The sequence below is a fragment of the Phocoena sinus genome, chromosome 10, assembly GCF_008692025.1.
Source record: "Phocoena sinus isolate mPhoSin1 chromosome 10, mPhoSin1.pri, whole genome shotgun sequence".
Taxonomy (NCBI): Eukaryota; Metazoa; Chordata; class Mammalia; order Artiodactyla; family Phocoenidae; genus Phocoena; species Phocoena sinus.
In genome coordinates this window covers 73,529,565-73,554,896 of record NC_045772.1, presented here as the reverse complement: position 1 = coordinate 73,554,896, position 25,332 = coordinate 73,529,565, and the positions used below count along the sequence as shown (strand labels likewise).

Sequence of the window (25,332 nt, the reverse complement as noted above, 5' to 3'; positions counted from 1 at the left end):
TTGTTTATTTTTGATATTTACTGCATGAGCTGCTTATATATTTTGGAGATTAACCCTTTGTCACTTGCTTCATTTGCAAATATTTTCCCCCATTCTGAGGGTTGTCTTATCGTCATGTTCATGGTTTCCTTTGTTGTACAAAAGCTTTTATGTTTCATTAGGTTGCATTTGTTTATTTTTGTTTTTATTTCCATTTCTCTAGGAGGTAGGTCAAAAAAACCTTGCTGTGATTTATGTCATAGAGTGTTCTGCCTATGTTTTCCTCTCAGAGTTTCATAGTGTCTGGCCTTACATTTAGGTCTTTAATCCATTTTTTTTTAATCCATTTTGATTGTATTTTTGTGTATGGTGTTAGGAGAGTTCTAAATTCATTCTTTTACAGGTAACTGTCCAGCATTCCCAGCACCACTTATGGAAGAGGCTGTCTTTTCTCCATTAGATATTCTTGCCTCCTTTATCAAAGATAAGGTGACCATATGAGTGTGGGTTTATCTCTGGGCTTTCTATCCTGTTCCATTAATCTATATTTCTATTTTTCTGCCAGCACCATACTGTATTGATTACTGTAGCTCTGTAGTATAGTCTGAAACCAGGGAGCCTGATTCCTCCAGCTCCATTTTTCTTTCTCAAGATTGCTTTGGCTTTTAGGGATCTTTTATGTTTCCATAAAATTGTGAATTTTTTTATTCTAGTTCTGTAGAAAATGCCGTTGGTAATTTGATACGGATTGCAATGGATCTGTAGATTGCTTTGGGTAGTATAGTCATTTTCACAATGTTGACTCTTCCAAACCAAGAACATGGTGTATCTCTCCGCCTGTTTGTATCATCTTTAACTTCTTTCCTTAGTGTCTTATAATTTTCTGCATACAGGTCTTTTGTCTCCTTAGGTAGGTTTATTCCTAGGTATTTTATTCTTTTTGTTGCAATGGTAAATGGGAGTGTTTCCTTAATTTCTCTTTCAGATTTTTCATCATTAGTGTATAGGAATGCAAGAGATTTCTGTGCATTAATTTTGTATCCTGGTACTTTACCAAATTCATTGATTAGCTCTAGTAGTTTTCTGGTAGCATCTTTAGGATTCTCTCTATATAGTATCATGTCATCTGCAAACAGTGACAGCTTTACTTCTTTTCCAATTTGGATTCCTTTTATTTCTTTTTCTTCTCTGATTGCTGTAGCTAAAACTTCTAAAACTATTCTGAATAATAGTGATGAGAGTGGGCAACCTTGTCTTGTTCCTGATCTTAGTGCAAATGGTTTCAGTTTTTCACCATTGAGAACAATGTTGGCTGTGGGTCTGTCATATATGGCCTTTATTATGTTGAGGTAAGTTCCCTCTATGTCTACTTTCTGAGGGTTTTTATCATAAATGGGTGTTGAATTTTGTCAAAAGCTTTTTCTGCATCTATTGAGATGACCATATGGTTTCTCTCCTTCAATTTGTTAATATGGTGTATCACATTGATTAATTGCATATATTGAAGAATCCTTGCCTTCCTGGGATAAACCCCACTTGATCATGGTGTATGATCCTTTTAATGTGCTGTAGGATTCTATTTGCTAGTATTTTGCTGAGAATTTTGCATCTATGTTCATCAGTGATATCGGCCTGTAGTTTTCTTTCTTTGTGACATCTTTGTCTGGTTTTGGTATCAGGGTGATGGTGCCCTCCTAGAATGAGTTTCGGAGTGTTCCTCCCTCTGCTATATTCTGGAAAAGTTTGAGAAGGATGGGTGTTAGCTCTTTCGTAAATGTTTGATAGAATTCACCTGTAAAGCCATCTGGTCCTGGCCTTTTGTTTGTTGGAAAATTTTTTTTAATTTTATTTTATTTATTTTTTTATACAGCAGGTTCTTATCATTTTTCTATTTTATACATATTAATGTATATATGTCAATCCCAATCTCCCAATTCATCACATCATCCCTACCCACCACTTTCTCCCCGTGGTGTCCATATATGTTGGAAGATATTTAATCACAATTTCAATTTCAGTGCTTGTGATTGGTCTGTTTATATTTTCTATTTCTTTCTAGCTCAGTCTTGAAAGGTTGTGCTTTTCTAAGAATTTGTCCATTACTTTCAGGTTGTCCATTTTATTGGCATATAGTTGCTGGTAGTAATCTCTCCTGATTCTTTGTATTTCTGCAGTGTCAGTCGTTACTTCTCTTTTTTCATTTCCAATTCTGTTGACCTGAGTCTTATCCCTGTTTTTCTTGACGAGTCTGGCTAATGGTTTATCAGTTTTGTTTATCTTCCTCAAGAAACAGCTGTTAGTTTTATTGATCTTTGCTACTGTTTCCTTCATTTCCTTTTCATTTATTTCTGATCTGATGTGTATGATTTTTTTCCTTCTGCTGACTTGGGGTTTTTTTGTTCTTCTTTCTCTAATTTCTTTAGGTGTAAGGTTAGGTTGTTTATTTGAGATGTTTCTTGTTTCTTGAGGTAGGATTGTATTGCTATAAACTTCCCTCTTAGAACTGCTTTTGCTGCAGCCCATAGCTTTTGGGCCATCGTGTTTTCATTGTCATTTGTTTCTCAGTATTTTTTGATTTCCTCTTTGATTTCTTCAGTGATCTCTTGGTTATTTAGTAGTGCATTGTTTCGCCTCCATATGTTTGTATTTTTGACAGTTTTTTTTCCTGTAACTGATATCTAGTCTCATAGCATTGTGGTCCGAAAAAATATTTGCTATGATTTCAATTTTCTTAAATTTACAAAGGCTTGATTTGTGACCCAAGATATGATCTATCCTGGAGAATGTTCCATAGCACTTGAGAAGAAAGTGTATTCTGTTGTTTGAGGTGGAATCCTATAAATATCAATTAAGTCCATTTTCTTTAATGTGTTCTTTAAAGCTTATGTTTCCTTATTTATTTGCATTTTGGATGATCTGTCCAAAGGTGAAAGTGGGGTGTCAAAGTCCCCTACTAGTATTGTGTTACTGTCAATTTCCCCCTTTATCGCTGTTAGCATTTGCCTATATATTGTGGTGCTCCTATGTTGGGTACATTAATATTTACAATCGTTGTATTCTTCTTGGATTGATCCCTTGATCATTATGTAGTGTCCTTCTTTGTCTCGTGTTTATTTTAAAGTCTTTCTTGTCTGTTACGAGAGTTGCTACTCCAGCTTTCTTTCGATTTCCATTTGCATGGAATGTCTCTTTCCATCCCCTTAGTGTCAGTCTGTATGTGTCCCTAGGTCTCAAGTGGGTCTGTTGTACATAGCATATATACGGGTTTTGTTTCTGTTTCCATTCAACCTATCTATGTCTTTTGATTGGAGGATTTAATCCATTTACAGTTAAGGTAGTTATCGATATGTATGTTCCTATTACCATTTTGTTAATTGTTTTGGGTTGGTTTTTGTAGGTCTTTTCCTTCTTTTGTGTTTCCTGCCTAGAAAATTTCCTTTAGCATTTGTTGTATAGCTGGTTTGGTGGTGCTGAATTCTCTTAGCTTTTGCTTGTCTGTAAAGCTTTTAATTCCTCTGTTGAATCTGAATGAGATCCATGCTGGGTAAAGTAATCTTGGTTGTAAGTTTTTCCCTTTCATCACTTTAAATATGTCCTGCCACTGCCTTCTGGCTTGCAGAGTTTATGCTGAAAGATCAGCTGTTAACCTTTATGGGGATTCCCTTGTAATCTGTTGCTTTTCCCTTGCTGCTTTTAATATTTTTTATTTAATTTTTGATAGTTTGATTAATATGTATCTTGGCATGTTTCTCATTGGATTTATCCTGTATGGGACTCTCTGCACTTCCTGGACTTGATTGACAATTTCCTTTCCCATATTAGGGAAGTTTTCAACTATAATCTCTTCAAATATTTTCTGTCTCTTTTTCTCTTCTTCTTCTGGGACCCCTATAATTAGAATGTTGGTGTGTTTAACATTGTCCCAGAGGTCTCTGATACTGTCCTCAATTCTTTTCATTCTTTTTCTTTATTCTGGTCAGCAGTCATTAGTTGCACTATTTTATATTCCAGGTCACTTATCCGTTATTCTGCCTCAGTTATTCTGCTATTGATTCCTTCTAGAGAATTTTTTATTTCATTTATTGTGTTGTTCATCATTGTTTGTTCGCTCTTTAGTTCTTCTAGGTCCTTGTTAAACGTTTCTTGTATTTTCTCCATTCTATTTCCAAGATTTTGGATCATCTTTACTGTCATTACTCTGAATTCTTTTTTAGGTACACTCCATATTTCCTCTTCATTTGTTTGTTCTGGTGGGTTTTTTACCTTGCTCCTTCATCTGCTGCATATTTCTCTGTCTTCTCATTTTGCTTAACTTACTGTGTTTGGGGTCTCCTTTTCACAGGCTGCTGGTTCAGAGTTCCCATTGCTTTTTATTGTCTGCCCCCAGTGGCTAAGGTTGGTTCAGTGGGTTGTGTAGGCTTCCTGGTGGAGGGGACTGGTGCCTGTGTTCTGGTGGATGAGGTTGCATCTTGTCTTTCTGGTGGGCAGGCCTGCGTCCAGTGGTGTGCTTTAGGGTGCCTGTGAACTTATGATTTTAGGCAGCCTCTCTGCTAATGGGTGGGATTATGTTCCTGTCTTGCTAGTTATTTGGCATGTGGTGTCCAGCACTGGAGCTTGCTGGTCCTTGAGTAGAGTTGGGTATTAGTGTTTATATGGAGATCTCTGGGAGCGCTTTCACTGACTGATATTACATGGGACTGGGAGGTCCCTGGTGGTCCAATGTCCTGAACTCGGCTCTCCCACCTCAGAGGCTCAGGCCTGACACCCAAGCGGCACACTGAGACCCTGTCAGCCACACAGCTAGGTATGTGGGGAGTTTCTTGCCTTTTTGGAAGTCTGAGGTCTTCTGCCAGCGTTCAGTAGGTGTTCTGTAGGAGTTGTTCCACATGTAGATGTATTTTTGATGTATTTGTGGGGAAGAAGGTGACCTCCATGTCTTACTCCTCCGCCACCTTGAAGGTCCCCCAGCTATTTAAGACTTGATTCTAGAACTCTGACTTTGAAGCTTACATTCTTAATTACTGTAGTATGCTGCTTCTTTTGATAATGTAAATGGGCTAAAACATAAAACCCATGCAAAATTTAACCTAGAATTCTAGCTTGCTACTTCATTAGTTTTTCTAGTCTATCAAATTATATTTTTATCAAGTTATTTGAAAGTAATCCTGTGTTTTTGAAAGTAATTCTTTTTTGAGCTAATATGTATAACTGTTATTCCTACTCTTTCAAAAGTATGTTTTATGTTGAAATACTACAGTACAGAAGTTTCTATATTTTATCTAATTCTCTGTGTGTTGCTTTAGAGAAAAAAAAATGTATTGGTAAGACTGTGGTTCTGAAAATAAATAAGTTTGTGATACCTACTTCTCAAATTATTACATTTAATATAAGCTGAGAGCTTGACAGGAGAATAGCTCTGTCATGAACTTTACATACATTTAGATTGACTATGGCCTCAGGGACACATGTACATTAAAATATGACCAAAAAAAAAAAAAAAACTGTTTTCAAATGCTAGCAGCAGACTTAGTAAAAAGCTTAGTATGCTGCATGAAATATAACATAAGCAGAAAAGAGCATGTCAAGAATGGAAAAGCAACAAAAGCTGTAAACTCCATCTTTACTTGTGTGCTTATGTTCCAACAACAGCATACTTTCAAATTAAAGCCAAGTTTTCTTTTTAAAAATTAATTTAAATACATGAAAAAAACACAAATTATAGACTTTACCTCCTTCTCTTTGAACTATATGATAGAGGTGAACATTATGTAGAATACAATCTAGATCGTGGTCTGTATAGCCTTTATCATGCATGTCATCCACTGAATCTGGATAAATGACTTGATCCCGAAGACTTCCAAGAGACATGTACGGCCTGTAAAACACCAAGAACACAAGAATCTTAGTACAAAATCAGTTTAGTTTACTCAATGTTACATCCTGGTGGTCTGAAAACTCCAGAGCAGACTTTAAATACCATATTTCTAGGATTATATTTATTACTTGGTGATGAGTATTTCTCTCTCAGGTGTGGCAGGATAAAACACTGTTATATTCATGTAAAAACATATAGAGACATAGCCACACGAAAAGTTTCTACAAGAAATAGTTGGATGTTTTCAGCATAGAAATACATACTTGTTCTGTTGTATTTTATAAATGTTGCTTCTGTATTTCATCTAAAACTATTTGCGTTAAACATAAAATTTGAGGTTTTGACCCAGCAATGTGAACAAACAAAACTGAAAAAGTATCATTCAAAATAAGAGAAATGCAAATTAAAACTATACTGAGTTTCTTACTTATCACATTGGCAGAAGTTCAAAAGTTTGACAACTCACTCAATTGGCAAGTCTATGGAGACACAAGGTATTTTCATACAATGTGAAAATGCAAAATGGTACAACCCTTTGGAGAGGATTCTACAAACCAATATATCATGTGGTCTTTGACCCACTTCTAGGAATTTATTTTAAAGATATACTTCCAAAAATACACCACCATCAACAAAAAACTGTGTAAAGTTATCCATTACAGCATTCTTTGTTATTGCAAAATATTGAGAACAACCTAAATGTGCATACAAAGGAGACTGACTGAATAAACTATAGAACCTGCACTATGCAGCTATAAAACAGGATGTGGAAGATCTCTATGAATTGATATAGGGTGATTTACATAATATATTGTTAAGTTGAAAAGCAAAGTGCAAAGTAGATATATAGTTGGGTTTCTCAACAGTGGTATTATGGAGTTATTAAATCAGATAATTCTTTGTCACTGAGGCATATCCTGTGTATTATAGGATGTTTAGTGGAACACTTGATCTCTACGCACCAGATGCTACTAGCATCCACTGCAGCAGTGGCAAAAAAAAAAAAGTCTCCAAATATTATTTTGTCCCTTTAGGGGACAAAACCATCCCCATTTGATAGAACCACTAATATGTAGTATACCACTTCTATGTAAAATGAAAGCAAAATAAACATCTGTCTGCTTATATTTACAAAAGGAAAGAGTAAACCAGAAACTAATGAAATCAGTTACCTATAGGAGATGGGAGGAACAAGGCAGAATAGATAAGGGAGGGAAAAGACCTCATTAAGAATACTTTCTATATAGTTTTTACTCTTAGAATCATGTTAAAGTGCTATTTTTTAAAAAATTTAACCAGTAAAATGAAGGAAGAAACCCTAAAATTGAATACAAACAGAAACAAATGAACTGAAAAGTATATCAAATGAATAACATAACCACATAAAACGGGGAGGAGGGACTGATCCAAGTAACTTTCAAATTTGGTTACATAATTTCAGTTGAAAACCAAAAGAACCACAAAGAAATCTTAAAACTAATTGTTCATGTTTCTTGTTGCTATAGGCTAGCAATTCTGAAACTATGTTGTAGGATTGATCAAATAAGTAAACATTTTAATAACGTTAGGAGGTAAGGTTCTCGCTGTGGAAAAAGGAAGATACAAATATGAAATGTGGGAAGGTGAGAAAAATATTCTTTAACATTTAATTTGAATTAGAATATCGGCATGAATTCATAATTTTTTGAACAAAAATCTATTTCCTCGTTCTGTGTACATTTGCTGCATCCTGATACTACCCTTTGAGAAGGTCACAACAGCATCTAGGAAGTATACAGGGTTGAATTGTGGACCTCAAAGATATGTCCAAGTCCTAACCCCTATTATTTGTGAATGTGACCTTATTTAGGAAAAGAAAAGGTGTTTGCAGATGTAATTAAGTTAAGGATCTTGAGATAAGATTATCCTGGATTAACCAGATGGGTCTTAAATCCAATAAATACCTTTAAAGAAGAGGAAAAACACAGGGAGGAAAGTCATGTGAAGACAGAGGCAGAGATTGGAGTTATGCTGTCACAAGCCTGGCACCACTGGAAGCTGGAAGAGGTAAGAAAAAATTCTCCCCTTGAGCTTCCAGAAGGAGGGTGGCCCTGCCAACACCTTGATTTTGGACTCCTGGCCTCTATATCTGTGAGAAAATAAACTTCTGTTGCTTCAGACCAGCAAGTTTTTGGCTTCAGTAGATCTTGAAAACTAATGCAGGTAGCATTATTGCAAAAAAATGTGTAAACTGTATTGTTTCATTAGGAAGCTATCAGATAAACCCAAATTGTGGGACTTTATGAATATACAACAACAACAACAGTCCTGCACTCATTACGAATATCAATGTCATAAAAAACAAAGAAAGGCTAAGGAATTCTTTCACATTAATAGAAACTAGAGCAACATGGCAACTAAAATACAATGTATGATGATGGACTGAGAAAAACAAGTTATTATAAAAAACAGTATAATGACAATTGGCAAAATTTGAACGTGGAAAGTTGTTGGAGGAGGTAATCAAGAGGACTTCACTGCCAGTTGACCTGTGAGCTGGATCCAGGCAATCTGACGCTCCAACCCTCTTCCCTGACCTTGGAATGTATGCTCAACCCACAGTTCCCACAGCTGCCAACTATTTTCAAGGACACAGACTTGAGGGAGCAATGTGGTGTTGAGACCCTATGGATGGTATACACGACCGAACCCCATGAAGGCCTCTATATAAACTTTTAAGATTCTGGTGGAGATTCTCCACTTCTGGTAGAAGCGGAGAGGCTCATCTTGAGGCTGCCCATGACAAGCCTCAAATGTAAATTCCCTTGCTTATTAAACCTGCCATCCACCAATCTGGAGTGGTCTGCCTCTTTCTTCTGTCTCTTCTTGCCCACTGTGTACAAGGGCCGGTTTGAGAACCAACAAAAGTATGTTCAGATAATATTATATCAGTGTTAATTTTCATAAATTTGATCATCATACTATGTCTATATTAGAGACTATTCTTGCTCTCTGAAAATACTGTTCCTCATTGAGCAACATGGGTTTGAACTGCATGGGTCCACTTATACATGGTTTTTTTAAAATAGGAAATATTATAGTACTTTACAATCTGTGGTTGGTTGAATCTGCAGATGTGGAACAGTAGATATAAAGGGCCGACTATAAATTATACATAAAGGGCCGACTATAAATTATACATGGATTTTCAACTGTGCTGGGGTCAGTGCCTCTAACCTCTGCATTGCTCAAGCGTCAACTGTACACCCTAAAGAAGTTAGGGGTGAAGATTTATTTATAGCAACTTAAAAAAAATGTGTGTGTGTGTGTGTGTGTGTGTGTGTACAGAGAGAGAGAATTAAAGGTTTTAAATACAAACTGTGTTTGTAGATCAATTCTCTACCTATTTTCCCATAACATGTAAATGATTTAGTTGAAGGATAGATAGCACAAAAATTTATTTTATAACAGGTTTAACTAATATTTGAAAATCAAAATATTTATATTTCAATTATACATATATGCATTCATGTAATAAGATTTTCAATGGGGTCTTTGCAAATATAAGGAATCTCTAGTCATATTTTTTAAATTGAGGTATAATTCACATTATAAAATTCACCCTTTTAAAGTGTAAAATTCAATGATTTTCAGTATATTTACAAGCTCATGTAAATATCACCAGTATCTAATTCCAGAACATTTTCTTCACCCCGAAAAGAAACTCCATACCTAAGAGCAGGCACTCCTAGTTCTTCCCTCCTCCCAACAGCTGGCAATCACTAATCTACTTTCTGTATCTGTGGATTTGCCTATTCTGGAAATTTCACATATTTTCATATGTATGGAATCACACAATATGTGGTCTTCTTTCTGTCAGCATAATATCTTCAGGTTCACCCATGTTGTAGCATGTAGCAGTATTTCATTCCTTTTAATATCTGAATTAAATTCCATTGTATGGATACACCATATTTTGTTAATCTGGATATTTCAGTTGTTTCCACTATTTGGCTATTATGAATAGTGGGCATACACCTAGTAGTGGGGCATATGGTAACTCTGTTTAACTTTTCGAGGAACTGACCAATTGTTTTCCCAAGTGGCTGCACCATTTCTAGTCACTTTTCTTCTACCATATTCCGTATGTCTTCTCCTGCTCTCTGATTTTTTCCCCTCTCCAGTCTAACCATATATTTTTTAAAAACAGAATTAGGACAAAAAGTTATTTGTTTATTTCCATCACTTTAAGCATTTATATAATGTGATATTATCTTAAATTAATATCTGGTAATAATAACAGTAGCATAAAATAGATACTGACCATCAGGGCCAGTGAACAATTTTTTAGTTGGTATCCTGAGACTACTAAGAAGAAATACAAGGAAATATTAGGAGTCAGTACTTTAGCTAACTTACAAAGTGATGCCAGTTCCAACTTAATGTAAATCAGAAGTATAGACACCCTTAGCATAAACCCCAAATATAATTCAATCCACAGAACAGCCATGACACAATACATAACTGAGACTGCAATGATTAAAATACATCTGAACATTCATTTCAATGGTGTTTCTACAGGATTCTACCATAAGACTTGATTAACTGGAAATATTTGATAAAATTATATTTTATATCTACATTTCGGGGAAGACAGTATAGAGTCATGGTTGTGATAATAGGCTTTGGGGAGATGGTTCTGGACTGGAATCCCAATCTCACCATTTACTAGCAATGTGACCCAAATTCTGAGCTATAGTTACGTCATTTGTAAAGTAACTCACTTTATTGCATTTGTTGTGAGGGTTAAATGAAGCAGTAGTAGAAGTTTTTATAAAGCAATGTAGAGCACTTAGTACAGTACTACAGGCACATAGTAGGCATTCAATAAACCATTATGGAGACAAAAGAGTTCATTTCAACTTAGTTATCTACCTATGTGAAAGGGCAATATCTTAAAAAAGAGCATAAGTTTGTTTTCTATGTCCGTGTCTCTTTGTATTTTGTAAATAAGTTCATTTGAAAACAAACTTATGGTTACCAAAGGGGGAAGGGGAAAGTGAGGGATAAATTAGGAGTTTGGGATTAGCAGATACAAGCTACTATATATAGATAAACAGTAAGGTCCTACCATACAGTACAGGGAGCTATATTCAACATCTTGTAATAATCTATACTGGAAAAGAATATGCCACACACCTACAGTCAATTTATCTTTTTTTTTTGCGGTACGCGGGCCTCTCACTGTTGCGGCCTCTCCCATCGCGGAGCACAGGCTCCGGACGCGCAGGCTCAGCGGCCATGGCTCACGGGCCCAGCCGCTCCATGACATGTGGGACCCTCCCGGACCGGGCCACGAACCCATGTCCCCTGCATCGCCAGGCGGACTCTCAACCACTGTGCCACCAGGGAAGCCCAGTCAATTTATCTTTGATGAAGGAGGCAAGAATATACAATGGGAAAAGGACAGTCTTTCAGCAAGTCGTATTGGGAAAGTTGGACAGCCACATGTAAATTAATGAAGTTAGGACACACCCTCTCACTGTACAAAAAAATAAAATCAAAATGGTTTAAAATCAAAATGGTTTAAAGACAATAAAACTCCTAAAAAGGAACATAGGCAAAACATTCTCTGACATAAATTGTACCAATGTTTTCTTAGGTCAGTCTCCCAAGGCAATAAAAATAAAAACAAGAATAAACAAATGGGACCTAATCAAACTTACAAGCTTTTGCATAGCAAAGAAAACAATAAACAAAATGAAAAGACAACCAACAGAATGGCAGAAAATATTTGCAAATGATGTGACTGACAAGGGCTTAATTTCCAAAATATACAAACAGCTCATTGAACTCAAATACAAAACCAAACAAACCCTATCCAGAAATGGCCAGAAGACCTAAATAGACATTTCTCCAAAGAAGACATACAGATGGCCAATAGGCACATGAAAAGATGCTCAAAGTCACTAATTATTAGAGAAATGCAAATCAAAACTACAATGGGGTACCCCCTCACACCAATCAGAATAGCCATCATTAAAATGTCTACAAATAACAAGTGCTGAAGAGGATGTGGAGAAAAGGGAACCCTCCTACGCTGTTGGTGAGAATGTAATTTGGTGCAGCCACTGTGGAAAACAGTATGGATGTTCCTTAAAAAACTAAAAATAGAATTACCATATGACCCAGCAATCCCACTACTGGGCATATACCCAGAGAAAACCATAATTCAAAAAGACACATGCACCCCAATATTCATTGCAGCACTATTTACAATAGCCAGGTCATGGAAGCAACGTAAATGCCCGTCGACAGATGAATGGATAAAGAAGATGTGGTACATATATACAATGGAATATTACTCAGCCATAAAAAGGAACAAAATTGGGTCAATAGAGACGTGGATGGATCTAGAGACTGTCATATAGAGTGAAGTAAATCAGAAAGAGAGAAACAAATATCGTATATTAACACATATATGTGGAACCTAGAAAAATGCTACAGATGAACCGGTTTGCAGGGCAGAAATAGAGACGCAGATTTAGAGAACAAACGTATGGACACCAATGGGGGAAAGTGGCATGGGGGGGCGTGGTGGTGGTGGTGGTGGTGGTGTGATGAATTGGGAGATTGAGATTGACATATATAGAGGCTTACGGGAAGATGGTGGAAGGGTAAGACGCGGAGATCACCTTCCCCCCCACAGATACACCAGAAATACATCTACACGTGGAACAACTCCTACAGAACACCTACTGAATGCTGGCAGAAGACCTCAGACCTCCCAAAAGGCAAGAAACCCCCCACGTACCTGGGTAGGGCAAAAGAGAAAAGAATAAACAGAGACAAAAGGATAGGGACGGGACCTGCACCAGTGGGAGGCAGCTGTGAAGGAGGAAATGTTTCCACACACTAGGAAGCCCCTTCGCGGGCGGAGACTGCAGGTGGCAGAGGGGGGAAGCTTCGGAGCCGCGGAGGACAGCACAGCAATGGGTGCGGAGGGCAAAGCGGAGACATGCCCGCAGAGAGGATCGGTGCCGACCGACACTCACCAGCCCGAGAGGCTTGTCTGCACACCCGCCGGGGTGGGCGGGCAGGGCTGGGAGTTGAGGCTCAGGCTTCAGTCGGAGCGCCGGGAGAGGACTGGGATTGGCGGCGTGAACACAGCCTGCAGGGGTTAGTGCACCACGGCTAGCCGGGAGGGAGTCCGGGGAAAAGTCTGGACCTGCCGAAGAGGCAAGAGACTTTTTCTTCCCTCTTTGTTTCCTGGTGCGCGAGGAGAGGGGATTAAGAGCGCTGCTTAAAGGAGCTCCAGAGACGGGCGTGAGCTGCGGCTAAAAGCGCAGACCCCAGAGCCGGGCATGAGATGCTAAGGCTGCTGCTGCCGCCACCAAGAAGCCTGTGTGTGAGCACAGGTTACTATCCACACCCCCCTTCCGGGGAGCCTGTCCAACCTGCCACTGCCGGGGTCCCAGGTTCCAGGAACAACTTCCCCAGGAGAACGCACGGCGCGCCTCAGGCTGGTGCAACGTCACACCGGCCTCTGCCGCCACAGGCTCGCCCCGCACCCCGTGCCCCTCCCTCCCCCACCCCCGGCCTGAGTGAGCCAGAGCCCCCGAATCAGCGGCTCCCTTAACCCCGTCCTGTCTGAGCGAAGAACAGACGCCCTCCGGCGACCTACACGCAGAGGCGGGGCCAAATCCAAAGCTGAGCCCCTGGGAGCTGTGAGAACAAAGAACAGAAAGGGAAATCTCTCCCAGCATCCTCAGAAGCAGCGGAGTCAATCTCCACAGTCAACTTGATGTCTGTGCAATACAGGAATAGACAACAAATCATCCCAAATTGAGGAGGTGGACTTTGAGAGCAAGATTTATGCTGTATAGCTTTGCTTCCACCATTTGTCCTAGGGTTCTATCCGTCCGTTTTTGTTTTTTAAAAAAATTTTTTTTTCTTAATAATTATTTTTTTATTTTAATAACTTTATTATATTTTATCTTATTTTATTTTACTTTATCTTTTTTCCTTCCTTCCCTCCTTCCTTCCTTCCTTCCTCCCTCCCTCCTTTCTTTCTACTTATACTAATTATTTCTTTCTACTTTTTCTCCCTTTTATTCTGAGCCGTGTCGATGAAAGCTCTTGGTGCTGCAGCCAGGAGTCAGTGCTGTGCCTCTGAGGTGGGATAGCCAACTTCAGGACACTGGTCCACAAGAGACCTCCCAGCTCCACAAAATATCAAATGGCGAAAATCTCCCAGAGATCTCCATCTCAACACCAGCACCCAGCTTCATTCAACGACCAGCAAGCTATAGTGCTGGACATCCTATGCCAAACAACTAGCAAGACAGGAACACAACCCCACCCATTAGCAGAGAGGCTGCCTAAAATCATAATAAGTCCACAGACACCCCAAAACACACCACCAGCCGTGGACCTGCCCACCAGAAAGACAAGATCCAGCCTCATCCACCAGAACACAGGCACTAGTCCCCTCCACCAGGAAGCCTACACAACCCACTGAACCAACCTTAGCCACTGGGGACAGACACCAAAAACAATGGGAACTATGAGCCTGCAGCCTGCAAAAAGGAGACCCCAAACACAGTAAGATAAGCAAAATGAGAAGACAGAAAAACACACAGCAGATGAAGGAGCAAGATAAAAACGCACCAGACCTAACAAATGAAGAGGAAATAGGCAGTCTACCTGAAAAAGAATTCAGAATGATAGTAAAGATGATCCAAAATCTTGGAAATAGAATGGACAAAATGCAAGAAACATTTAACAAGGACCTAAAAGGACTAAAGATGGAACAAACAATGATGAACAACACAATAAATGAAATTAAAAATACTCTAGATGGGATCAATAGCAGAATAACTGGGCAGAAGAACAGATAAGTGACCTGGAAGATGAAATAGTGGAGATTGACATATATAAATTAATATGAATAAAATGGATAACTAATAAGAAACTCCTATATAAAAAAATAAAATAAAATTCAAAAATTCAAAAAAAAAGAAAAAGATACATGAACCCCTATGTTCATAGCAGCACTATTCACAATACCCAAGACTTGGAAACACCCTAAATGTCCATTGCAAGATGAATGGATAAAGATGTGGTGTATTTATTCCATGGAATACTACTCAGCCATAAAAAAATAATGAAATAATGCCATTTGCAGCAACATGGATGCAACTAGAGATTATCATACTAAGTGAAGTAAGTCAGAAAGAGAAAGACAAATACCATATGATGTCATTTATATGTGGAATCTAAAATATGACACAAATGAACCCCTGTATGAAATGGAAACAGACTCACAGACATAAAGAACAGGCTGGTGGTTGCCAAGGGGGAGGGGTTTGGGGAAGGGATGGAGTGGGAGGTTGGGATTAGCAGATGTAAGCTTTTACATATAGAATGGATAAACAACAAGGTCCTACTGTATAGCACAGAGAACTATATTCAATATCTTATGAAAAACCATAATGGGAAAGAATATAAGAAGAATGTATAGATATGTATGAATGTGTGTGTGTGTATATATATATATATATATATATATATATATACACATATATATATCTGAATCACTTCGATGTACAGCAGTAATTAACATTGTAGATCAACTATAGGTCAATTTAAAAAAGAATATGAAAAAGAATATATATGTAACTCAATCACTTTGCTATACACCAGAAACTAACATAACATTGTAAATCAACTATACTTCAATTTAAAAAAACAAAGAAAAAAGAAGATACAAAAGAATTTCTATTTAGCCAGCTAAAAGACATGTGGTTTTATTCCCATAGTAAATTTGGATTATTCTCAGCATGATTAATAAATAATAAATACATAATTACCTAGATTTTAGAGAGTATATTCTGTTAAACACTTAAGTATCTCGTTTACCTAGAAATATTTCTTTTAGTAACTGGAGCACCATTTAGTTCACTGCAGCAATTTATGGGACCTCAAAGGAACTTAGTTCACTGCAGCAATTTATGGGACCTCAAAGGTATCAATATGCATAAGGCTGCCAAATGTTTTCTTTGTAAAAGGAATTTGAAGAAGCAAAACTTTGTAACTTCTAATTGGGAGATTGGAATTGACACATATACACTATTGATACTATGTATAAAATATACAACTAATGAGAACATACTGTATAGCACAGGGAATTCTATTTAATCCACTGTGGTGACCTAAATGGGAAGAAGATCCAAAAAAGAGGGGATATGTGCATATGTATAGCTGATTCATTTTGCTGTACAGTAGAAACTAACACAACATTGTAAAGCAACTATACTCCAATAAAAATTAATTTAAAAAACTTTGTAACTTCGGGACTTCCCTGGTGGTGCAGTGGTTAAGAACCCGCCTGCCAATGAAGGGGACATGGGTTCCAGCCCTGGTCCGGGAAGATCCCACATGCCGCGGAGCAACTAAGCCCGTGTGCCACAACTACTGAGCCTGCGCTCTACAAACCGCGTGACACAACTAATGAAGCCCGCGCACCTAGAGCTGGTGCTCCGCAACAAGAGAAGCCACCGCACTGAGAAGCCTGCGCACCGCAACGAAGAGTAGCCCCGCTTGCCCCAACTAGAGAAAGCCCACACACAGTAGCGAAGACCCAACGCAGCCAAAAATAAATAAATAACTAAGTAAATAAACAAATAAAATTTATTTTTAAAACTTTGTAACTTCTTTAAAAGATTCATTTAATATTATTTATGACTTCTGAAATCTGTCAATTCTCTTTGATGAACAGATATGAAAATTTATCTCATAAAAACTCTTAATTATAATTGAGTTTTGCTTTGCAATGTTTAATTTCTTATTGTGTTTATAAGCCTAATAATATGTTGAATATGCATTCTCAGAATCTAAAAAAGTAAAAACAGAACTAAAAAGAAGACACTCTTAGCTACTAAGTTTTAAAAAATTCAATCAGGATGAGATTTAAATTAAATGTCTACATAATTTGTTATTTGATTTACTGTTACTCAAAATGATTTAATAGAATATGAAAATTGCTATTTTGAAAATTTATGTGAATGGAATATTGGTGAAATTATACAAAAATATTTCATAAAAGTATATATTCATTAAGGACCCAAAAAATATTGCTTTATTAAAGTTCCATTTTTTTCTCAATTGTTTTATGATCATGTGAAATGGTAAAAATAACACATTCTATATGTGTTTATTGAGGTACATAGCAACTAAGGATACTCTAATAATAGATTTTATTAATATAATTATTTAAAAATACTACTATAAAGTTACAACTGAATTCTCTGGAAAGGCTACATCAAGGAAATTTGGGTTGATGTTCAATCTATTTGAAAGCACAAAAAAATGAAGGACTCTATATCCCATGTTTATACGATTAGTTTGCATGTGATCCTTTTTCCTGCTCATAGGCCTGGAATTTAACATTTTAAGTTAGCTCAAGTTTCTCTAGTGCTACCAGTTATACATAATTGATAAGGACTCAAAGTACTCTTTACTAAACTTTCCTTTCTAGATATATAGACCTATTCAGATTATCTTCTAAATATTTCAGGTAGATCAATTACCACGACACTTGCTCTGGCCCATCAGAAAGTATAAACGTAGTCCAAACAAAAGAAATAGATTGCTTACAATTAGTAGATATCAAAAAGAAACATTATCTAGTTTCAATTTACTTTCTCTAAGTAAAATCCAGAATTACCTCTATTTGTTGTGGAAAAGATATTGGAATAAAGCTACAGGTATCATACTATAATTTAGATTATCATTATTTGAGCAATTATCAAAATTTCCTTTGTAATCTGAAATTACTTTGAATGCATCTATATTTAAAACTGTTAATTATAATAGTAAAATTAAAGTAAAATTATTAGAGATCAAATCCACTCCCAGGGATTATGGCTTTTTACAGTTATATTACAATGTCTCAGGGTACTTCTATAATTTGTATTATACTGCCTACTTTTCTATATTAAATATCTGACAATATATGATTCTTGGCAAAATGTATTGACATTTATTAGGGTTTATACTATTCTCTCTTTTTCTCTTTAGGGACAAAGTAGGAAGAAGACAGCACTGAGAAATGTGAGCTCTGTACTTGAAGTCTTTGGAATGATCACCAAAAATGCTGAATATTTCATAGTCATCTAGAATTTAATTGTGAACAATATTGATAAAAATGTTACAGCAATACTCATGTATTTAAGGCATGAGATGTGTTAAGTTTAAGAATAAGGTACAGCTAAGTACTGCTGTGTTACTATAGTAATAAGTTAGCAATTTGAAAGCCATAAAATCTAGCTATTAATAATTCATATAAATGTACATTCTGGAAACAATCATGTCATCAGAATTTTTTCATGAACAGCAACAACTAGATTTGAGTCCTCAATGCGTAAGTCACTCATAATAGTTTTAAAATAAATATGTAGCAAAAAAGAAGAAATTCCCAGCTGAAAAGATATACTTACCATTACTGAAATTACATTTCTAAGATAAGATATTTCTAGGTACCAAAGGAGATATGTACACAGCCTTTTAAGAGCAGGGACTGTGTTTATTTCCAAGTAGTAATAAAAATACTGTTAGTGTAATAATCAAAGTACTCCCAAACTGGGAAGACTGCAAACTTTTTAAAAGTCAACTTTGTTGTATTTATCATTATATTAGATTACTGTATGAAATTCCTCATATTTGACCTTTTGACCTACAAAAATTGCAATTCCATTTGGTTTAACCTAATAATTGACTCATAAAATAATGAAAACTTTTATATGCAAAGGAAGATTTTTCCATTATCATTTTTATAAATTAGCCTATAAAAGAGTTAAATATTTTAAAAATGTATCCTTAACGTTTTTCCAAGTGATAAATAGAAATTAAAGCAAAAAAAAAAAGCTACGGGAAATCATTTTTATATTTATAGATCTCTAAAAGAGATTTTTAAAAACTGAATTGTACCAATTATTACACAGGAGGTACTAAAATGTATAGTTTATCATTCTGAGCCAAGTGTCCAAAGATATTTATGCAAAGTTTACTTGATTTGAATCTAATAGTCAGAAAGCAAAGGAACAGAAGTGAATTAGCTATAGCAATACTACTGAGCCTTATTCATGGCTAAAATAATTTCTTTTAAAAAAGATATGTTGGGCTTCCCTAGTGGCGCAGTGGTTGAGAGTCCGCCTGCCGATGCAGGCGACGCGGGTTCATGCTCCGGTCCAGGAAGATCTCACATGCCGCGGAGCGGCTGGGCCCGTGAGCCATGGCCGTTGAGCCTGTGCGTCTGGAGCCTGTGCTCCAAAACGGGAGAGGCCACAACAGTGAGAGGCCCGCGTACCACATACACACACAAAAAAAACATATATGCTAAGTGACAAATATTTATTGCCATCACAAAGAAGATTCTGTGACATATCTAGTGCAAGCAAGAAAATAAATAGTTTGCTTCCTAATTAGTATAAGAAGTCAGACCAATTTGGCAGTAGAAACCAAATCAGTGGAGATGTTCATTCACTCATTTATTAAATCATTCATCATTCATTGCACAGTTACAGTATGCCAATAGGTATACTACAGACTTAGTAGAATACCCCCAGTGCTGTACAGAGTGCTGTACAGAGACATGCCCTTTCTAGCTTATATTCTGCAAAGATTTATTCAACAGTGACTCAAAAAGGGCAAAATCTGTTCCAGTGACAACTCCCTCTCCTCAAGTCCAGATTTGTCTAATTTGGGGGCAACAAGATCAGTGTATGTATAACCTTTTAGGTATGGGGCTCCATGAGTATGCCTGGATTAAGCCATATTACATTTTTCCTTTACTACAGTGCCCTTTCAGACCAACATTCCACTCAGGCTAGCCTGCATCTTACTTAAGTTAATACACTCCTTGTCCTTCAGAGGCTCTCCCTATCTCGTTTTGGCACCTAGAGATTCATCAAAAAGAATCAAAAAGTCTGAAAGCTAGAGACTCAATAGAAAACAGTCATCAAGATATCTAAAGTAGCGCGACCCCATATTCTTATGTACGTCCTTTTCCAGATCACACCCTCATTTTTTAATCTGAGATCTTAGGCAAAAAGAAGAAAAGTAAGGATCACACCAAAAATTCTTTACTATGAGGGCACCCTCTCTTCCACGGAGAAAGGAGGCAAATTAGGTCTTCTAACCTCCTTTCTGGTCTCATGTGCTTTCTGGTTCCTTAATAGTCATTATCTAGTTTTAAATGTGTGGATTAAACAATGATGTTGTATAACATAGTTCTCTTGTCCCTCCAGAGAGGAAATCCTGGATTTGGAAGGCATTCATAAAGAAACAATTCAAAAGAAAGTTCATATTTTAAAATATCTACAGAACTTATTTGACACAGGACATCTTAGCATGCAGTACAGTTGTGGCAATGCTGCTGTTACTAGTGTTATTTAAGTATTCTGTCCATTCTGCTGAACTTTCTAATACAAAACACAGTCTTTGTTGCAAAAGATAATCTCTTCTTTTGACAACTTAAAGGGTAAATAATAATTTTTTATGCCATAATGCATCATGTAAATTAAGATTTGCTTATTTTACATTTCTGCAAGAAGTCTGATTTAAAACTATGGGTATATTTTATATTTTATAGAGAAATAGATTTTAGAAGAATAGGAAAGAACAGAGAACATATTCTAATTTGAAAGTGATTTTAACATAGTTTAATTTAAACGAATTTCACTTTTACACAAGAATATAGCTTCTTTCACATTAACATAAATGAATGACAGCCAAGTATCTGTGCTAAACTTTATGCTAAAATTGGCTTGGATTGCCCTTATACCCCAAGAATTATAAGGACCTCTGTTTCCAAACAATAGCTTGATATTAGTACAGATTCAGCATACCAAGCAAACAACCTTAACTGGTGATACTCACTTTCAAGGGCAGGCAGGAGAGTAGTAATTTTTCAGAAACATGTACCCTGCTGCTAGCAATAAGCAAGACAAAGTGACTTTAGAGTCAGACACACCAAAGTTCAAGTGCTGGCTCCAAAATTTATCAGTGGAATGACTTCAACCTCTCCAAGTTTTCTCATCTATAAAATAGGGATACTAACACCAACCTTATGAGTTGTCATACAGAAAAATCAGAAACATGTAATATATGTAAGCAGTGACTAATATATAGTAATTGCTTGTGTTAGTAGTAATAGACCAGAGATGCTCAGCCCTTGCTCAAGATGCCCTAGGATCCACCAATTATCTCAAGAGGTCATAAGATTGTCAAAATAAAAATCAATATTAATTCACCTTATTTAAAAAATACATAACCTATATTATTAAAGGGATGTGTGGAAATGCCATCAAAGAAAACAATGGATTACATGTTGGCACTTCTAAAAGATGAGATTTCATGTCATAAACTCTTCTAAGAGAAACAGTTGAAGAATATAGAAATTTTTGGAAGTGAATGCAAACTATAAAAGAATGATAGTTCGTTATTCCCCATATATTTGGGACAGTGTTAGAGAATCTTTTTATTTTATTAATTAAGACTGTCTGAGAAAATATCTTAAGGTCAAACAGTAGGGCTTTTTTTTTTCTACCTGAGGTAGATGTTTTTAATAAGATTATTTTATTAACCTGCAATAAGAGGCAGTGAATACAGAGGATTTGTATCCAAAGATTTGGTGAACTCTGACCCTGGCTTTAAACTGCTGTGCAACTCTAAGTACTAAAGTTTATAATCCCTTTGAACTCAAATTTAATCATTTAAAATAATCTATTTAGCATGACATGCAGAGAGTGATCAATAGGTACTGTTCATATGTTAAAAGATAGAAGTAATGTTATCTATATTTAATTCTCTGTACAATCTAATTAGTCATGCTATTATTCCTGTGTACAACCAAATTTAGGATTTTAATGTTGTATTTAATTTAAAACTCTGATTCATAACTACCTTATCTATTAAGCAGCATTTACATTTAGTCTAGAAGATTAACATGATACTTGAATATAATACCTTGTGAATGAAGTAGTTAGTAAATAAATACTGAGCTGATAATATGTTATTTATAATTTCAGAATATCTTCTGACCAAAAAAAAAAAAAAATGAGTGTTGTAGAAACAAGTTACTGTCATCTTTTGCTATGTTTTTCAAGAAGCACTAGTAGACTAAAATTTAACCTGTTAAGACTATGTCATTTATTCAAAAAGAGGAGACGAGCTTCTTAGGTGGATACTAGGGAAAGGGCAGACCCCCAAAGCACTAGAGAACTTTAAAAAGTAATTCAAAGAAATTCAGCTGAAAGAACATCTTAGGAATGATTAAGGACCTAGGGGATGGATGCTATTATCTTCAGTATGTACCAATGACATAATATTAATAATAAATAATTGCTTTCCTTAGCTTGGTGTATTAGAAGGAGGGTGAATAGAACAGCCCTGCTTAGAAGGAAGTATCCAAAAAACAAAACCAGAAGACTCATGCTTACTTGAATCTGTGGCATTTCTGCTCTACTTAGACATTTGAGAAACATCCAATTTATGACAATTGTTAAAATTCTAACTTTCAAAACCCAGGTCAAGTGACACGCTGTTCTACAATATTTGTTCTCATTTTGAATATTTCTATAGCATTTCCTGTCTTTCTTGAGGCATTTGTTCTGGGTTTTATAGGACATAGTTGCATGTTTTTGTTTATAACCAAATTAGACACAAACACACATTGAGAGTGACTGTGTCTTTACTCACTATCCTCTAAAGCATCTTCTAGCAGGGCATTAATAAACATTGATTTAAAAAAAAAGAGTAGAGCATTGACAAAGAATAAAGTACAGTAATTTTCCCAAGATATGAAATAAAATATCCCTACTATTCCACCCCCATTTTTTCTTTTCTTTTCTTTTTCTCTTTCTTTTAAAAAATGTTTAGTCAAATTTAATTCAATCCTTATAATCCTTTCACTTTCTTAACCTTTTACTTCTCATATTTCAAAGTCAAGTATGGGCAGAAATGTGTACAAATTATCTTTTCATGCAAATTTGTGGGACGTCTGAGTCTATTTTAGATCTGTTGGCCTTAGTGTAAGTATTTGGGCATAAAGTTTACAGTAGTAAGGAGATCATGGTTAAAATTTCTGTCCCTAGATATTTCTACCAAGAAAGGATAGTGACAGCAGGAGCGTTGGGAACAGAATTACATGGTGGGTTGTTGCCAAACTGGAGACTGTTGCTGGGGAGAAATATGTGATGTATACAACTGATACCCTGGAGAGTTTTTTTAAAAAGTAGTACAAAGGAACCCAAGATTTTGCTGCCTTTTGTCAGTAAACACCTATTATCTTCTGTCTTGCTTCCTGCCCTCCCTTCCATCCTCCATCCCTTTCTTCTTTCCTTCCTTCTTCCCTCCTTCTCTTCCTCTCCTTCACGCTCTGTTTCCCCAACCCCCACCAAATGTTTCAATTTCTCATTTTGGTAAGTGTTAGCATACAATAGTATTTTGTTAGCAAGTGAACTAAACAAATTAAAGATTGGGCTTCAGGGATTCCCTGGCGGTCCAGTGGTTAAGAATCCATCTTGCAATGTGGGGGACGCCAGTTTGATCCCTGGTCTGGGAATTAAGATCCCACGAGCCGCGGGACAACTAAGTCCACAAGCTGCAACTACTGAGCTCATGCACTCTGTAGCCCATGCACAGCAACAAAGAGCCTGCGCGCCACAACTAAGACCAGATGCAGCCCAAAAAAGAAAAAAAAAAAGATTGGGCTTCAGAGTCTTTAATGGCTGAAGACAGAGATGTACTAGGGAATTACTAAATGACTAATGAGCCATAAATTTGTGGATTAGTGAGAGCTAGAGCAGATCATAAATCAACCTTTAAGTGGTTAAGACAAAGTGCACCAAGAACTGACAAAAGAAATTCAGGATCTGTATTCAAGTGTAAGAATTTTCCTGAGGGTCAGATGGCTAATACAGTAGGGAACAATAAGTTTCAACTATCAGTTTAAAGAGTATAGTCACATTGCTCAGGAAATTCAGTCTCAAACAGCCTAAGATTGCCAAATCTGAGCAAAACTAAGAATTTTACCATCTACCATCCCAAATAACTTTTAATTTGTATCCTTGAACCAAGGCCAAGATTTTTTTTTATCTGGTTCTCATTATTAACATTGCTGAAGTATCAGAAGATATTAACTAGGAAAATATTGAGGTGATTTTACAATTTCTCAGGAATTCAGGTTTCCCAACTTGAAACTGAGCCATAGCAACTCTTCAAATTCTCTGCAAATTTCATTAAAAAAATAAGCAGTCCCAATATACTTAATCAGAACATTTTTTCCCTCAGTTTACTTTTTCTTCTCTACACTACATGACATTATTAGAAATCCACTTTAACAAAACCCACTCCTTTTTACCCATAAAAATAACAACTAATTTACATTTGATCATTGCATAAGAGACTGACCCTCTACCAAGAAGTCTTTCAATCATGAAAAGTGAAAACAGGGGGATTATTATAAAGGTCTGTTTGTGACTTATGAAGTTTATTCTGTAGGTACATAAGACTCAATTCTATATTTAATTTACAGTTTTTTTTTCTGCCAAACTAGTACTTAACCTATATTCTATTGCTATAAATTAATGCAATAAGATACTAGATAATATTCATTAATAAGAATATCCTAAAAAGAAAAGTTTAAGATTACCTACTGACAAATATTTTGAAATAGGTTGTAGCAGCTTTCTTTCTTTTTTTAAAAAACTTTTAATTTTATATTGGAGTATAGCCAATCAACAATGTTGTGATAGTTTCAGGTGCACAGCAAAGCGACTCAGCCATACATATACATGTATCTATTCTCCCCCAAACTCCACTCCCGTCTATGTAGCAGCTTTCTTTTAAATCATAAAGACACATAAGATTATTTTCAAACTTTTCTGAAAAACTCAATAGCTTTTAGAATACTAGGTGTAAATACTATATTTAGGCTCTCCTAGTTTACATATACATTTAAATAAATTTTATGCTCTTTTGCAAGATATTGGTCCTATAGGATTTTAAACAAATACAAATTTTCATGTTTCTAGAAGCTTTATAATCAAGATAAAATGACTTTTAACATTAATTATTAAAAAAATTTAAGCCTTAAAAATAGACTTTCATTCTCATTTTTCTTAACTAAGTTGTAGTTGACCTTTTGCCTAGGCAACAGTAAATTTCATAATTAAGAAAAAGTTTCCTAGTGATTTATGTTTGTTGCAAAATAACATAGGTCTCCTGAGGACAAAGACTAGAATTTTTGCACTTTTTTTTCCACTTTTAAAAACTGTGGTAAAATATATGTAAAATAAAATTTACCATATTAACCATTTTTAAGTGTACAGCTCAGTGATATTTTTTCCAGGTTTACTGAGATAAAATTGACATATAACATGGTGTAAGTTCAAGTTATAAACATGTTGATTTGATATACTTACATACAGCAAAAT

General features: G+C 36.1%; 1 protein-coding gene across 2 annotated transcripts in view; it reads right to left on the bottom strand.

Moving 5' to 3' along the window:
- ABCD2 (ATP binding cassette subfamily D member 2) overlaps positions 1-25,332 on the bottom strand; it is a 77,740-nt gene that overhangs the window by 23,675 nt on the left and 28,733 nt on the right. For both annotated transcript variants that reach the window (XM_032646251.1, XM_032646252.1), the window contains exon 7: positions 5,709-5,854. In XM_032646251.1, coding sequence (XP_032502142.1) covers positions 5,709-5,854 — 146 coding nt within the window. The remainder of the gene's footprint in view (positions 1-5,708; positions 5,855-25,332) is intronic.